Here is a 14,788-nt window from a genome sequence, read left to right on the forward strand (position 1 = left end):
CTATCTCAAACTGCGACCGTCCTGAAACGGCTAAAAAATTAAAATACTTTTCAAAAAATTAATAATTTTCTGAAAAGCTTTTTCATATTTTTAAATGGACCCTTACTTATTAAAGATGTTCTCATAATATAATAAAAATATAAAATGTACCTTATGTGTGAAACATTCATATATAATGATTGATTTGTGATTTGTGATTTGTGATTTGTGATTTACAAACTCACCTCCGGCTCGGGCTTTACCCGGATTTGGGGTCTGCTTTCTTCACCAACTTCCTTCTTTCGGATCAGGTTCTGCCCCGTGCCCTATGCCCCTATTCCCCGTATCGGGAACTTCGCGTCAAAATTCTTACTTGTATCTTTGTTTGTATATTATATTTGATTGATTTAATTCAATGTTGTTCCAACCCCTGTTGACGATCATCAAGTAAAATGCTCTTCGTGTTTATGATAATTTCGCTATCCACTGCCTGAAGTCCTTAATAAATGAAATGTTAACGAGCTTTGTTATTATTATTATTTTTTTTTTTTATGGATCTTAGTCAGATTCGAATTCATTGTGAACAATTGATTTGTGCTTGTAGTTTTACTGGTATCCATTTCTGATTGGATTGTGACTTTCTTTGTTTAATCTAACTAGTGATGAGTGTGTATATATATGTCAGTTGAATAGAAGCAGCTATTTTTATGGGTTTCTAAATGCTGCTTTGGATAATATGCTGTTTACATTGCATAATGGGGTAGCTGAATGAGGTCAGACATGCTGTTTATATTTGTGTAATGAGCTAGCAGAGTGAGGTTAGACAAGTTGTTTATTTTGCGTAATTGGCTAGCGGAATGAGGTTAGATGCAGATATAGATGCTAAGGGATCAAGCTACTATAGAATTGCTTGTTCTCAATTGAGAGCAATAAGATGCTTATGGCATCATAATATATAAACAAGTGACGATTCCCACTAGTGACGATTCCCCCTGGGCCAGCTCCTGTGCCTCTTGGAGCGAACGTGGGTGGACCCCGGACCGTTTTCGGAGAAAAAGACCTTGTAAATTTACCAAAAAAATAATAATAATAATAAATAAAGACGTGGACATATAAGTGAGATCTTTGGTTCGGGCATGGTCTGTTAGTATCAACTCCAGGGTATGATCTTGTGAAAAGTGAATATTTTTTATTTGCAATGTTTTTCTTTTGAGTTATGTGGGAACTTATGGACAATGAAGCCTATCTAAGTTCTTGATTTCCTCAGCTTATTACTTGTTGAAAAAACAGGTTTTGAGATTCTTGAAGAGGAGGCTTTTTCCTCCCCTTAAAATCCTTCTTGTTTTAGTGTTTGCCTCAATGTCTATTTTTTAAGTAAATAAGACTTAAGCTAGTTAAGTAAATGGTAGAGTAGAGATTGAAATGAAATTCGGCTCATTGAGAATGCTATGTAAAACTGCACTAATCAAACTAGATACACAAGTTAAATTAGTATTGGTTTGATGGGGGTCCATGTTGCAAAGGGAGTAAGCCGTCAGATCCTGACAATGGGTTGAAATTTGTGGAATATTCGTCTAGAACTTGTGCCTTTTCCTTTTCTTTTCAAGTCTTGTTCTTGTCTTTGGTCTTCAAAGATGTATAGCTTGGTGTTTAATGTTTTGCCTAAGATTTTGTGTGGTTCGTATGTTTTGGGTTTCTTAATTTTGCTCGTGCCCATCTCTAATTTTTAGGAAATTGTTGTTGTCTTGGATTTAGGGGCAATGTGATTTATGGATTTGTAGAATACTAATACTATGTTTTGCTGGTGCTGTTTTATAACATAAGTTGCACAACTTCCTTATACTAGTTCTGCTTGTTGTTTGAACAGACAAAGTAGATTACAATGGAATTAGCAGATAAAGCTGTTGGGATGCTTTTAACTGTAACCAGCTTGTCCATTTTCACATATTATACCTTCTGGGTCATTATCCTGGTCAGTTGCCGGTTTGATTGCATAAATTTTGGCACATGCTTTTGTAACCTTTTAACAAAATGAGTTGCATTTTCAGCCTTTTGTCGACAGTGACCATTTTGTGCACAAGTACTTTCTCTCGCAAGAATATGCCATTCTCATTCCTGTATTTGCTGGTGTAGCACTTGTCAGCTTCTTGAGTATGTTTATTGGATATGTGATGCTCGAATCCAAGAAGAAGAAGAAGGCATGATACAATTTCAGCCTGACACACTCTATGGCTTTTACAGTAGTTGAAATATGTGTTCCCATTTCTAATCAATTTTGCTAAAATGTGTACATTCCGTAGCTCTCTACGTGCTTTTATTGTGATCAGTTTTTGGTATATAAACCCCATCCATTCTAAACAAGCTTTCTGTTTAATGCCTTACATAGTTGACCTGAACATTGCATTTCTGGGGGGAGTTAAGTTGGTGAATACAGTGGATACTCTAACCATAAAGGAAGGTTTGAGGTAGAGTATTATTGACAAGGATCATGCTGTATGGACCAAAACTTTTCATCAAATTACTATTTGATGTGGTAATAATAGTATCTTTTTGTAACACAATTTGGGTCAGCCAATTTATGGCAATCAATGAATAAAAAGAGTTTTATCACCATGGTGAAGAATTTTGGTCGTTGTAGTTTTATCCTATAGACAAGAAGGGTTCATACTTTAAACAAGTTCATTTAATACAAGAGTGAATAAGTAGTAGTCTCTATACAAGGAATCAAAGAAAATTGATCTCTGGATGTTTATTTTTTATTTCAAATAAAATGTTGTATGGAGACAGACAATCATGACTATTCTCTAGACCTTCGATGAGGGTGACCATTTGATTATTTTCTAAACTTATGATGAGGTGATCATGGTCACCCATTGTCTCAAAGTTGACGAGGATGACCGCCTTCATCTCAAAGTCTGAGAGGATAATTGTTGCTATAGCTATGTTGTGGTACCACATGAAGATTGCCTCTTCTTAAATGTAGGCTAAGTCATTATCCCATTCAAAGATTATAATTCAAGTGCACTATTCATTCAATTTAAAATGTTTATTTGACATTTTTTTTTAACAAATAAAGGTGCTATAAAGAGTTGGGGAAACTGTCCAACAAAATAACCTAATATTTTGGTAAATGGTGAAAATTATTCAAAAGCAATCGGACCACCCAAATAGGAGACATAGAAGAGTAGGTTACCAACATGGTTTTTTTTTTTTTTTTTTTTTTTTTTTAAATCTAAATTCTTACTTTAATTAGAAAATATGAAATTTTTATTGTGTCAAGAAATATACAGTCAAGTGCGAATCTTAACATTAAATAATTCTAATTTATATTCACAAGATTTAAAATATAGTTTGGCAAAACTGAAAACTTAAACAAAAAATTGTGAAATTTTAACTAATCAAATAAAACAAATTAAAAAAAAAATCAAATAAAACAAAGTCTAATCAATTCGATTGCCCTGAGTGGTCACACCTCCTGATCTAATCCAAATCCAAAAATAAAACAAATCTTAGAACTCTTGTCCTGATCTCTATGTTCTTTTCCTGATGATCAAGTCCACGAGGTTTTTCCACTGATGAAGATGCTAAGAAAAACCAGTTTTTTTTTTTTTTTTTTCACACACGTGCATACTTGAGAGCTTCATCACAGTTAGGTCTTTACTCTTTCCAGAAGAGGGAGAGAGTCAAAGTCAACTAACTGAGCCTTAAGCCGCCCAGTCAAACCAACATGTAGAAGCAGCCTTCCTTTGACAAATTAACAAAAGAATTAATGCGAAGTTGTAAGGTGGGTGATATGTTGAAATTTGCTTGGTCTGTAGTTTGAATTCTTCACCTATTTAGCACCATTCCCCCCTCTGCAATTAGCTCAACATTTCTGAAAAAGTCTACATATTACCTTTCTTCTGGTACTATAAATTCAAGAAAATTCTTTGGGGTTTTCTAGAATCTCCCAACATCTCTGAATCTTCAATCTTGATCCTGGGTTTTGCTCATACAATTCTGTTGTATTCCCAAAAGGGAAAAATTCTTTCTGGGTTTGTTTGGCATTTGAAAACCTCAAAAACTGGATCTTCAATCTTGATCTTGGGTTTTGCTCATACATTTTGTTTCTGGGTTTGTGTGGCATTTGAAAAAAGCTCAAAACTTTTGAAGCTTTTGGTGATTCAATTTGGACTGAGAAATGGGGGAACCTTCAGAGCTTGGTGGGCAGCTTAATGAATCAGTTGTGCTAACAGGAAAAATCATGATGGGGGCAGGCATTGGTTTGTTCTTGGTGGTGGCAGCTATATTCTCCATCCATCTTTACACCAGATGGTTCTGGCGCCGCCGCCCGGACCTCCTTAGCGCCGCCGCCGGCGGCCGGCGGGACGACAGTCAAGAAGTGGCTATAAGAATAGCCCTACGCAAGGGTCTGGAGCCCTCAGTGTTGAAGACCATACCAGAAGTTGAGTTTTGTTCCCAAGATTTTAAAGAAGGGTTGGAATGTGTGGTTTGTCTGTGTGAGGTTTGTGAGGGTGAAAAGACTAGATTTTTACCCAAATGCAACCATGGGTTTCATGTGGAGTGTATTGACACGTGGTTTCAATCACACTCCACTTGCCCTTTATGCAGAAACCCAATCTCAAACCCTAATTCAGCACAGCCAGCATTGCACCCCATCCCTGGAGTTGCAGCAGCTGCTTCTGCTGAGGCTCCTAATTTCCCCACCAATGTGTTGTATTGGGGGGACGAGGTTCGGGTTAGCACCCTCGGTCCTTGTGTGGACGAGCCTCGTCGGGCCGAGGCGCCTTGTTCATCTTCGGCTGCAGGAAAAGTAGGAGCAGGAGGTGCTTCAGTTAGTGCTAGGGCAGAGGGGATGTTGGTGATTGATATTCCTAGGCAGATTGTGGATGATGATCAAGAATCGCCTATGATCGCGAGATTGAGGTCTCTGAGGAGGCTATTGAGCCGGGGAAAGAGGGTTGATCCTGATCTTCGTCCTTGTGGTCCTAGTGTTAATATAGATGTAGAACAAGGCGGGAGAAGCGAAAGCTAATATTGGTGAACATAATTAATTGGATTCAATATACTGCCCTGAAATGTATAGAGGATTGGCGTTTTGAGACATATCACATATGGTCATTCTTTCTGGTAGACGAATGAAGTCTCCAGTTTTTATGTTCGGTGATTCTATGTTCTTTGATTCTTGATGCAGGTCAAAACTCGGTGCTTTGATCTCTGCATCCTGTATAGATGAATTGTAGTGGTCTTCTTTATCGAGAGCAAACGAGCTTCTCCTAGGAGTGTTCGGTTAAGCTCTCCCCGGTGTACAAATCTCACACTGTGTATTCTCAACCTGTTACATTAATCATGTGTTTTATCTCCAAAATGTGCAATACAACTATACAACTTTTCTTGTTTTGGTTCATTCTAGGGCAAATGTTTTGTCTATATTTTTTAATTCTTTAGGCCTATTGGTTTCTTGATTTGTATTCTGCAACCGAGAATGAATATTGGGGAAAGAAACAGATAAATCTTTGGTGGTTATATTCTAATATAACCGAATCACATTCGAGTTTTCTGAGTTTTTCATGATAGATCACAGCACAGCATAATTCTTGTACCTATTTTATTTTCCTATGTAACCAAGTACACCGGTCCATAGGATTGAACATCCTTGGAGGTGTTCATCTTTTGGAGAGACATATATGGCACCTCATCCTCCTCTTGGTTGATCCCGTTGAAGTGGCTCGTGATCGGGCCCGATAAGGGCTTCCAAGGCCTTGCACCATCCCCGCTCCCTCGCACCAGACCAGAAACACAATCACCCCTCGGCCTGGTCGCCCCGTGTGAGTTCTTCGCTGCTTCTTTGCTGTTCTTGTTCCTTTTATCCCGCTTTAACCATGAAAGCAATGATCTTTTCCACGATGGGTTTCTCGATTTCCTCTCTGCAGATTCTTCGAGATGTGGCGGTGGTGGTGCACCGAGAATGTCTTGGCCTGCATGCTTTCTTGCTTCTGACAAGAACTGGGTAAGAACATATGATTTGAATTTGAATTATTATCATCAAATGTAGCATAGCAGATCAACTAATTGAACTAAAATGTCGATATATGATGAAAAAAAAATGGGATTTTTTTCCTGGATCAAGAACATACCTGTGCAAAATCTGTATGAGGATCAAACTCATTGCCACCACAGTAATCTTGAGGCTCATATTTTGGGTATATGGGAGACCTATTCATACTTTTCTAGCACCAAAAAACCACCCAGTTTCAGCTCAAGAAAATGCAGGGAACTTCAGAGACCTAAACCAGAAAGAATTTCTGCAAAAAAAAATACAGACAGGGAAATTTAAGGAGCAGAAAACTGTGCAATTAACTTCCTAATGGGGAAAATCAAGAAAAGATTGTGAAATTCATTTTTGTGGGGTGCAAAGGGGGAAAGGCTAGCTGTTATGATTTGTTCATAATGATGGTGTAGTTGAAATTTTAGCAACTTTTGCAAAGGGGGAATGGAAGTTGTGTGAACTTTTTAAGTAGGGCAATAGTGTCACCATCTGGGTTCAAATGCCCCAAACATGTACTCTTTCATGCCAACTAACCAATCTCAAAATGGTAAAGGGGAAAAAACCCTAACCCCCACTTTCCTTTTTTTTTTTTTTAAATTGTATGCCTAATTGCCTACTGTTCACTGAACTTGAGGATAGCTGTCTTCTCTTCCACGCCAACAAAGGATGAATTTGACCAAAACCTAAAAGGTATATTTCAATAAATACTAAAAAAATTTATACTAATAGGCGTATTTTTTTATATCAAGTACAATTATATATATTATTTAGGTAGTTAACTACACCGTATTTGGTTTAGCTAATTAGCTGTATCAAATTGACAAGTTAATGTGATTAATTGTAATTTTAATATTTTTTTGGGGTATAAATTAAGAGTATTTTCTGTGGAATATGGAAAAGTAATTAAAGTTTATCCAAGGCAAAGAGTAAATACGAGAATTAATGTGTAAGATTCGTATCCTTATAGTTCTGATGAATGGTGACGATTTCTTTATTTTAAATTAATTAGTAGGTTAAATATTGGAGAAAGGGGTTTTCTGTGCCGCATTTTAAGGAACCACAGAGTCACAGACAGGCCTTTTGTCAAGTGTTCGTTTTTAAAAGGTTGGACCTAAGACCTACAGACTTCAGTCCCCAATAAAGGGCTACCTGAAATTGACTTTACATTAAACCCAACAAAATTTATTTTTTAAAAAAATATGTGAGATGGTCTCACATATTTTTATTTTTGAGATGAGTCAGGTTAAAATAAAAATATAATACTTATACTGAAAAATGTAATATTAATCTTTCAGAAAAATATATAGAATAATACTTTTATATTTTAATTTAAAAATATTATATTTTATTCAAAAATATTACACATTCTCTTATAAGTAAATAAAAATTTTATTCATGATTAATATTACATTTTTATATTGACGCATCTTACAAATAAAGATCCGTGAAACAGTTTCACTAAAGAGCAACACAATTTTATAATATCCAAATTGTACTAGTAAATAAATAGAAAATCTGACTATTTCAAACAAATAGTGTCTATGTTACTATAAATATAAAAACATCAATTTTTTAAATAAATATTTACCATTTTATTTTTTAAAGATATTATTACCTCTTTTGTTTAAAAAAGCTCGGTGCCCCGCCCATTGGGTTCAAGAGATTTTTAAGAAGATAGGATAGGCTAGGCATGACTTTACTGGGAACAGTAACAATTGATAATTCAATTTTTATTTGATTAATTCTTTTTATAAGTGAGTAATAAAAATAAACAAATTATAAAAGCCATAGCTGTGTACAGCAAGCAAGCATCTTCAACATGTAATTTTACATTTATCAACTATCAAAGCACCACATGGAGCAACGGGCAGCCACGTATGGTTTCATCCTTCTGAGCGTTCAACTGTTCAAGGCACCAGGACTAAACGGCCCTCTTCAAAGTATACATAATCCAAATATTGGGAAGCTCTCACGTGGATCAAAAGTCGAGGTCTCTCCAATATTCGACTCAAATTGGATTGTTTAAATTTCTGCTCTACTAATATTGGATTGTTTAAAGTTAACTCTATTGATAGCTGCAAAGTCTGTTTCATTCCCTTGCCAAAGCCGATGGAGTGTGGTTTGTTAATATATTTGATTAGGTTGCTTTCAAAAATAAAAAATATAAAATCAAAGCACAATCAAGATTCCTAAGAAAAAAAATGTTGGAGACTAGGCAAAGAAGCATAAAATAGAGTATGTGTTCTACTATGTACTCCCTCACTCCTACTCCGTAAATCCGTAATCTGTCAATTGATCCTTAGATATCTTTCATCCAAGCATTAAAATTTAATGAGTAAAAGTTGAGAGTAGAATTTAAGAGTAAGAGTAGTATTTTTCTAAAATTGAAGATTACTATTGGCCAAACAGTTACTTATGAATACTGACACATAACTTGTGGACCCAAAACCACAATGAAAGCAAGCATAACCACATCAGATGATTGCAGGAGAGAACACTTTTCATCTCCCATTGCACCATATACCTATACAAACACCATCTTGGTTATATAAAACCTAGGATATAAGTGCCCACAAGTAATCAGAAGAAAAGTGGGAAGGAAACAGACAGCCCTTTCGGCCTTTGTTGTGTTGTGATCCTGAGCATCAAAGCTGAAGCAAAGGCAGAGCCATTACGACGCCAAAAATTGAGAATAGCAGCAGCAACAGCCAAGTCGGGAAAGATTGTTTTCTTCGGTTAACCATGTGTTGTGGACGATCCACTCTATTCAAATCTTCGTTTGTAGGATTACTATGTTCCTCTAGTAACGGGCTGGAACTTTCCATTTGAGCTACCACAGGTGGAACCTGCTCGGGAACAGGCTGTGAAGCAAGCTGCTGCTGTTCATACTTCTCCACGTATTCTGGAAACAGCTTCCTAAAGGTTGGGCTGTATAAAAAGGAAAAATGTCGTGATTTCAAATGGCTAACTTAAAACACTTTAGTTAACGATGTAGAGTACTGCCAAAATAGCTATTCGTAACATTCTCAAAAAGGGTCTTCTAGCAGGGGATTATAAAGCTCAAAGCAATCATCTAATACAAACACAGCATATGTAGCAAGGAATTTGGCTCACTTTTTACAATTGTAAGCAAGAGAAACCTTTGCGAGTTTTTCTTTCTCAGCAATTGTTGTTGTTACACTGCCTGTGGTTGGACTATTATCCATCTACAGGGAACATATTAAAGGAAAACACAGCTAAAGAGAAGTCTGGATGCACAAGGTAATCTTTGTAGATAATTTCAACTATATCAAGCAAAAGGTAAACATACCATGAATGAAAGCAGCCCTGTGAGAATGCTGCATGTGCAATAAAGAGAAATCAGCTATAGAGAAGGAACAGCAAACAGAAAAATAAAAACTGCGATGAAAGGAAGATAACTTTTGTTCCGTCATTACCTTGAAACAGACCACATTGGATTCCAACTCTCTGGGTGGACTGACAAGTAACATTTTGATGCAATGTGAGTCATATTGAAAAACAATAGATAGAGTAAATTTCACCTGGATCCCTTTATGTTTCTAACATTCTTGGCTGGACAATGTATAGTTTCAAATATTACACTTGAGGTCCCCAGTTCCAAATTTCCAATTCTAGTGATCATTAAGGTGCCTATTCGACAATGGATATTTATTCCCAAGTTACCTAAGTAGGCTTCTCCTAAAATGTATAAATCTGCAACTACGTGCAATCTTTAGCATCTATGTTCATCACATGCAAACTTCTTTAAAGCAAAAACTCATTGTAAAATAAAATGAAAAAGTACTGAAAGGAGTAGAAGGTTAAGAAAAATAAATTTGAACTGTTTAAGAATACATAATGTTTGAAGGAAAAAGATGCTAGAGCCAAAGTATTCTCTAATTTTGAGGTCAATTCTGTTTTTCATCAATACCAAATACGGAGTACTCCCTTTACACCGATTTCTATCTCTCTCTTTACACAAACACACACTTAGGGTGAAATGATCTTCCATGCATGATAGGGACCTCGAGTGTAAGATCCGAAACTAGAAGGGATCTATGTTAGGTTTAACATAAATTAGGGGTCCAGATGAAGTGTACCTGAAAACAATTTAATTGACAAGTCTTAGTAACTTAATGAAGACTTACAGTCACTCATAGACAGGCATATTTTCCTTTCTGGCATAAATCGTCCATTAGGAGTTGTCATTCTTCAAATGTAAAAAAGTAGTGTAAGTAATAAATCAGCCAAGTTTTAGAAGAACCAAAATCTAGCACTAACAAGACTATAACTGATGCAACAATTCAAAATATTTAAAGTGAGATTTCGAATACTTGATTCCTGGAGGTTTATATGGATATTCTGGAGGAAACTTGATCTTTCCATAATAATATCCACCTGTGAGTAATTCAAGTTTGATGGAAAACACCGAGTGAACAAATATTAGCTGAAGTAATATAAACACAAAATAAAGAGGAAAGTTTAATTGTAGGAGGTAAAGAATGTGGATGGAAATCAGATTAACTTGCCGTACAAAAATAGAAACAGACCTGCAAAAGGTGTTCCTTCACACCCTTCCAATACATAATCTGTAAGACAACAAATACAAGGGAAATGACTTGTCACTTAATGGATAAAAAGCCCTTTTTCCAAGGAAGAGAGAGAGATGACTCCTTTAGGCTAGCCAAGGTTAAACCCAATACCCAATGAACACAAAGCCTTCAGGCTAGCCAAGGTTAAACCCAATACCCAATGAACACAAACACGATACTTACGCCACTCAAGGATGTCACTTGGAGATGGCCGGGCCACAACATTTGGAACAGGTTCCTGTAAAATTCATAGGACAAGCAATCACCTTTAGAGTATTATAAGTTTCTAAACATATTGACTAATGACTGGAGGGTCCTGAAGATGATCGCAGTATACACTTTGATAATAGTTGACATAAAACGGGCATCCAAATCCTTTTGAGTGCATGTACAATCGTACATAGACATGGTGCCCTATGCAAAGTGTACAGACAATTCAAAAATTATGTCACTTTAATATAAATGCATGGATCCTTATGGGTTTGACTAACTGGCCACATACTACTGTTCTTTTTTTGGACCTGGTGGTACACTGGTACTTTGATGACCAATTTCAAGTCACTCCAGAAGAAGCATTACAAAAATCACAGATCATCAAACTTAACTTCTCCTCTACATGCAAGAAAATCTAGAAATAATAGTTGTATGCCTCACAAATCTGACCTAGGTTAAATTTTCCAGGCAACAGGGGAACATGAAATATATCCAACCATTAAATGTATGTGCCATCAAGAGTACTGGTGGGCTCAAAAGAGTAAGAAGAAGGTGTCTTACTTTACAGAGTGCTCTATATTCCTTTTGCAAGCGCATTATACATGCTTTTTCCGCCATTCCTTAGCTTCAAAGTTTGGTGAAACTAAAAGATGATCTTGTGTTTTTCTCTTACTCTCTAGACTACCTGTATACACAAACAGTCAAACAATACTAAATGAACCTCAAATTTTAAACTTAAGCAATATTAGAGAAAAGAAAAATAAAATCACTACAAAGTAGTTAAAAAAAATATAGTTCCTGACTTCCAAGCAAATATTCGATCCAAACCATCAGAAAAACTCATGAAACAGCGACATATCTATCTATGTTACTATGTTAACAGAAATTTCATTAAATTCACTTTTACAAAATGAATTTGTTATAAGAAAGAACAGAAAGAAAAGGTCAATCCACAGCAATTATGAAATGAGCAATTCAAATAAATTGTTTATCTAAATATTCAAGAAAATTCAATCCAATATCATTGAATCCCATTTACAAAGCATAAAGAACATACTCCAATATCAATCTGGTCATCAATTAAAATCTTTTCTTGCAATTGAACTCCAAAATAAGAATCACACAACCAAGAACAATATTGAAAGTATTTCTTTCACAGATTCAGTGAAAGATGAACATGAAAGAAAATAAGAGAACTTACAGTCACAGTATCTCTCTTCAATACAAATTAACACCAAAAAGTGTATGAAAGAGCAATGGTTATTACTCAGTATTAGTTATTGGCTTGAAATATAAGTAAATACTGAGACTTTTCTTAGCTCAACTAATTACTTGCGAAGTAGTCTTGCACCTTCAACACCAACCAAACAAGAGAAAACACTCTTAATTTACAATAAAAACTTTACAATCCATTTTGCAGTGATGGCAGCACTTAAATTTAAGATTGCGTACAGATGCACTCGAGAAACCCTCACTACAAACAGTGTAAAGTAAACTATGGTAAAGTGATGCAATTTCTGAACATGATAAATTACGGATATTGATAGTAAAACACGAAACAAACGTCATTCAGACATCGTGAAAACGATCTAACTAGTATTATTGAATCCAAATCTCCACGCAATCAGAATTTGTTTAAGCAAAAAACACGTAGTTACATAGATAAACTCGCATGGAGAGTGAGCGAGAGAGAGAGATTACCATGGATCAATCGCGGGAGAAATCTATATTATGAAGCACGGATTGAAACTGCATTGACTGTTGATTGAGATTAAGGTTTTCCCCCAATGATCGGTGTCTAGAAGATTGAAACCAATGTGAGCTTTTTCTTCGATTCGGAAGGCTCCAGTTTCTGCAAAGACGATATTAACCCTGCTTCATCCCTCTCTATATCTATTATCTGGGGGTACCAAACTTTTCTTTTTTTTTTTGGCAAAATTGGGCGTATCAAAAGTCAAAACTTAAACACCACTTTTATTGTTCGACCGACCTAAAGTGAATGCGAGCGGTTGAGTCCATTCCATCTATGTTTCTTCGCGGATAAAATAGCCTTATTTTTATATATATCAGTCTTTTAATTATTTATATATATAACATATTTTGGTATCTCACTTAAAAAAAATACTACTAAAATTTGTCACATTTACATTTTTTGATAAACTTGTTAGTTAACACAAAGATCATTTTAAATCATTACAAAGTTTATCTACAAGTCAAAAATATTAAATCAACAAAATCATCACCTCATTAAAAAACAAAAAAAAAAACAAAAGCAAAATTGCCACTTGTGAAAATTTAAAAGATTAATAATTGTATTATTATTATTATTATTATTATTATTATTATTATTATATTATTATTATTATTATTATATTATTATTATTATTATTATTATTATTATTATTATTATTATTATTTCATCTTACATGTTCTATTTACTACAAATCAATTATTTCTTCTTTACTTTTTTTTAAAAATTTATTTTTTGTTTAATAGTACTTTTAATATAATCAACTTTGTTTTTTTTTTTTTTTTTGCAAAAAAAAAAACTTTGTATTTTTCAAATCACCTTTTTTTAAATTTATATTTTTCGAAATTTCAATTTCTTTATTTCCAACCTTCTCAAGCTAACAGGAAGACAACAAAAAAGAGAAGAATAGATTATCTTCTCAAGCCAATTGAGCATACGTGTATGGCACCAAATGAAAAAAGACAAGCAAAGATGAAATAAAATAAAATAAAAAAGAAGTATAAAAGCAAATCCTTGTCCAAATGTCCAATGGACGAATTAGAGAGTGATGGTGTCTGATGAAGGAATCGAATAAAACAGTGTATATTTTCAGAAAAATGAATGGTTGATGGTCAATCAATACTCTGCAACATACTCAAACTTCTGTGTCCTATATTCTCTTTCATCCACTTTATTATAACACATTAACACGCCAAAAAAAAAAAATAGAGGCGCAAATTTATCTCACTAATTCAGTAAACATTATTTGAAAGAAGAGATCGAGATAAACTCGACAACGATGGTGTGAGGATTATGTCCAAAGTGAACAGATCTATTGTGTGCACCAGTATTTGGTCATGTCTGAGCTACTAAGTTACCGTGATTTACATCACCTCACATGTTTTGTTGGGCTGGAGTGTGGGACCTTGGGGTCGGGGATNTTTTTTTTTTTTTTTTTTTTTGCAAAAAAAAAAACTTTGTATTTTTCAAATCACCTTTTTTTAAATTTATATTTTTCGAAATTTCAATTTCTTTATTTCCAACCTTCTCAAGCTAACAGGAAGACAACAAAAAAGAGAAGAATAGATTATCTTCTCAAGCCAATTGAGCATACGTGTATGGCACCAAATGAAAAAAGACAAGCAAAGATGAAATAAAATAAAATAAAAAAGAAGTATAAAAGCAAATCCTTGTCCAAATGTCCAATGGACGAATTAGAGAGTGATGGTGTCTGATGAAGGAATCGAATAAAACAGTGTATATTTTCAGAAAAATGAATGGTTGATGGTCAATCAATACTCTGCAACATACTCAAACTTCTGTGTCCTATATTCTCTTTCATCCACTTTATTATAACACATTAACACGCCAAAAAAAAAAAATAGAGGCGCAAATTTATCTCACTAATTCAGTAAACATTATTTGAAAGAAGAGATCGAGATAAACTCGACAACGATGGTGTGAGGATTATGTCCAAAGTGAACAGATCTATTGTGTGCACCAGTATTTGGTCATGTCTGAGCTACTAAGTTACCGTGATTTACATCACCTCACATGTTTTGTTGGGCTGGAGTGTGGGACCTTGGGGTCGGGGATTCAACATTTTGGGAGAAGAAAAGCTCGCAAAAATTACCATTGTGGAATGTGGATGCTCAAAGTCCACAGTCCACACCCCAATTATAAATGAGTAAGGGTTCTACTACATGTATTCGCAAATTTTACTCC

General features: G+C 34.9%; 4 protein-coding genes across 4 annotated transcripts; 2 read left to right on the forward strand and 2 right to left on the reverse strand.

The window, feature by feature from the left end:
• The first annotated feature begins 190 nt into the window (after positions 1-190).
• LOC115996357 (dolichol-phosphate mannose synthase subunit 2-like) lies at positions 191-2,592 on the forward strand. Its single transcript, XM_031235565.1, has 3 exons — positions 191-290; positions 1,847-1,951; positions 2,028-2,592. Exons 2-3 carry the CDS (start codon positions 1,862-1,864, stop codon positions 2,181-2,183), a joined length of 246 nt encoding a protein of 81 aa, XP_031091425.1. The 5' UTR covers positions 191-290; positions 1,847-1,861; the 3' UTR covers positions 2,184-2,592.
• A 1,084-nt stretch (positions 2,593-3,676) lies between these two features.
• On the forward strand, positions 3,677-5,398 carry LOC115995814 (RING-H2 finger protein ATL3-like). Its single transcript, XM_031234965.1, has one exon. It carries the CDS (start codon positions 4,160-4,162, stop codon positions 5,012-5,014), a length of 855 nt encoding a protein of 284 aa, XP_031090825.1. The 5' UTR covers positions 3,677-4,159; the 3' UTR covers positions 5,015-5,398.
• Positions 5,399-5,494: 96 nt separating this feature from the next.
• On the reverse strand, positions 5,495-6,553 carry LOC115995815. Its single transcript, XM_031234966.1, has 2 exons — positions 6,117-6,553; positions 5,495-5,985 (listed from the first exon to the last, which is right to left on the reverse strand). Exons 1-2 carry the CDS (start codon positions 6,201-6,203, stop codon positions 5,596-5,598), a joined length of 477 nt encoding a protein of 158 aa, XP_031090826.1. The 5' UTR covers positions 6,204-6,553; the 3' UTR covers positions 5,495-5,595.
• Positions 6,554-8,336: 1,783 nt separating this feature from the next.
• Positions 8,337-12,706, reverse strand: LOC115997549 (ubiquitin-conjugating enzyme E2 34-like). The gene is made up of 10 exons (XM_031237126.1): positions 12,535-12,706; positions 11,395-11,518; positions 10,804-10,858; positions 10,579-10,617; positions 10,363-10,426; positions 10,177-10,238; positions 9,466-9,505; positions 9,339-9,366; positions 9,143-9,234; positions 8,337-8,956 (listed from the first exon to the last, which is right to left on the reverse strand). Exons 2-10 carry the CDS (start codon positions 11,449-11,451, stop codon positions 8,674-8,676), a joined length of 720 nt encoding a protein of 239 aa, XP_031092986.1. The 5' UTR covers positions 11,452-11,518; positions 12,535-12,706; the 3' UTR covers positions 8,337-8,673.
• Positions 12,707-14,788: the final 2,082 nt, after the last annotated feature.

Source organism: Ipomoea triloba, chromosome 11, assembly GCF_003576645.1.
Source record: "Ipomoea triloba cultivar NCNSP0323 chromosome 11, ASM357664v1".
Classification (NCBI taxonomy): domain Eukaryota; kingdom Viridiplantae; phylum Streptophyta; class Magnoliopsida; order Solanales; family Convolvulaceae; genus Ipomoea; species Ipomoea triloba.

Coding starts and splice junctions, on each gene's coding strand:
- LOC115996357 (XM_031235565.1), top strand. CDS start 1,862: ATGGAATTAGCAGATAAAGCTGTTGGGATGCTTTTAACTGTAACCAGC. Junction 1,952..2,027: donor CCTTCTGGGTCATTATCCTG/GTCAGTTGCCGG, acceptor TTGCATTTTCAG/CCTTTTGTCGACAGTGACCA.
- LOC115995814 (XM_031234965.1), top strand. CDS start 4,160: ATGGGGGAACCTTCAGAGCTTGGTGGGCAGCTTAATGAATCAGTTGTG.
- LOC115995815 (XM_031234966.1), bottom strand. CDS start 6,203: ATGAATAGGTCTCCCATATACCCAAAATATGAGCCTCAAGATTACTGT. Junction 5,986..6,116: donor CTCATACAGATTTTGCACAG/GTATGTTCTTGA, acceptor GTTCTTACCCAG/TTCTTGTCAGAAGCAAGAAA.
- LOC115997549 (XM_031237126.1), bottom strand. CDS start 11,451: ATGGCGGAAAAAGCATGTATAATGCGCTTGCAAAAGGAATATAGAGCA. Junction 10,618..10,803: donor AAGTGACATCCTTGAGTGGC/GTAAGTATCGTG, acceptor GTTGTCTTACAG/ATTATGTATTGGAAGGGTGT. Junction 9,367..9,465: donor CCAATGTGGTCTGTTTCAAG/GTAATGACGGAA, acceptor TTGCACATGCAG/CATTCTCACAGGGCTGCTTT.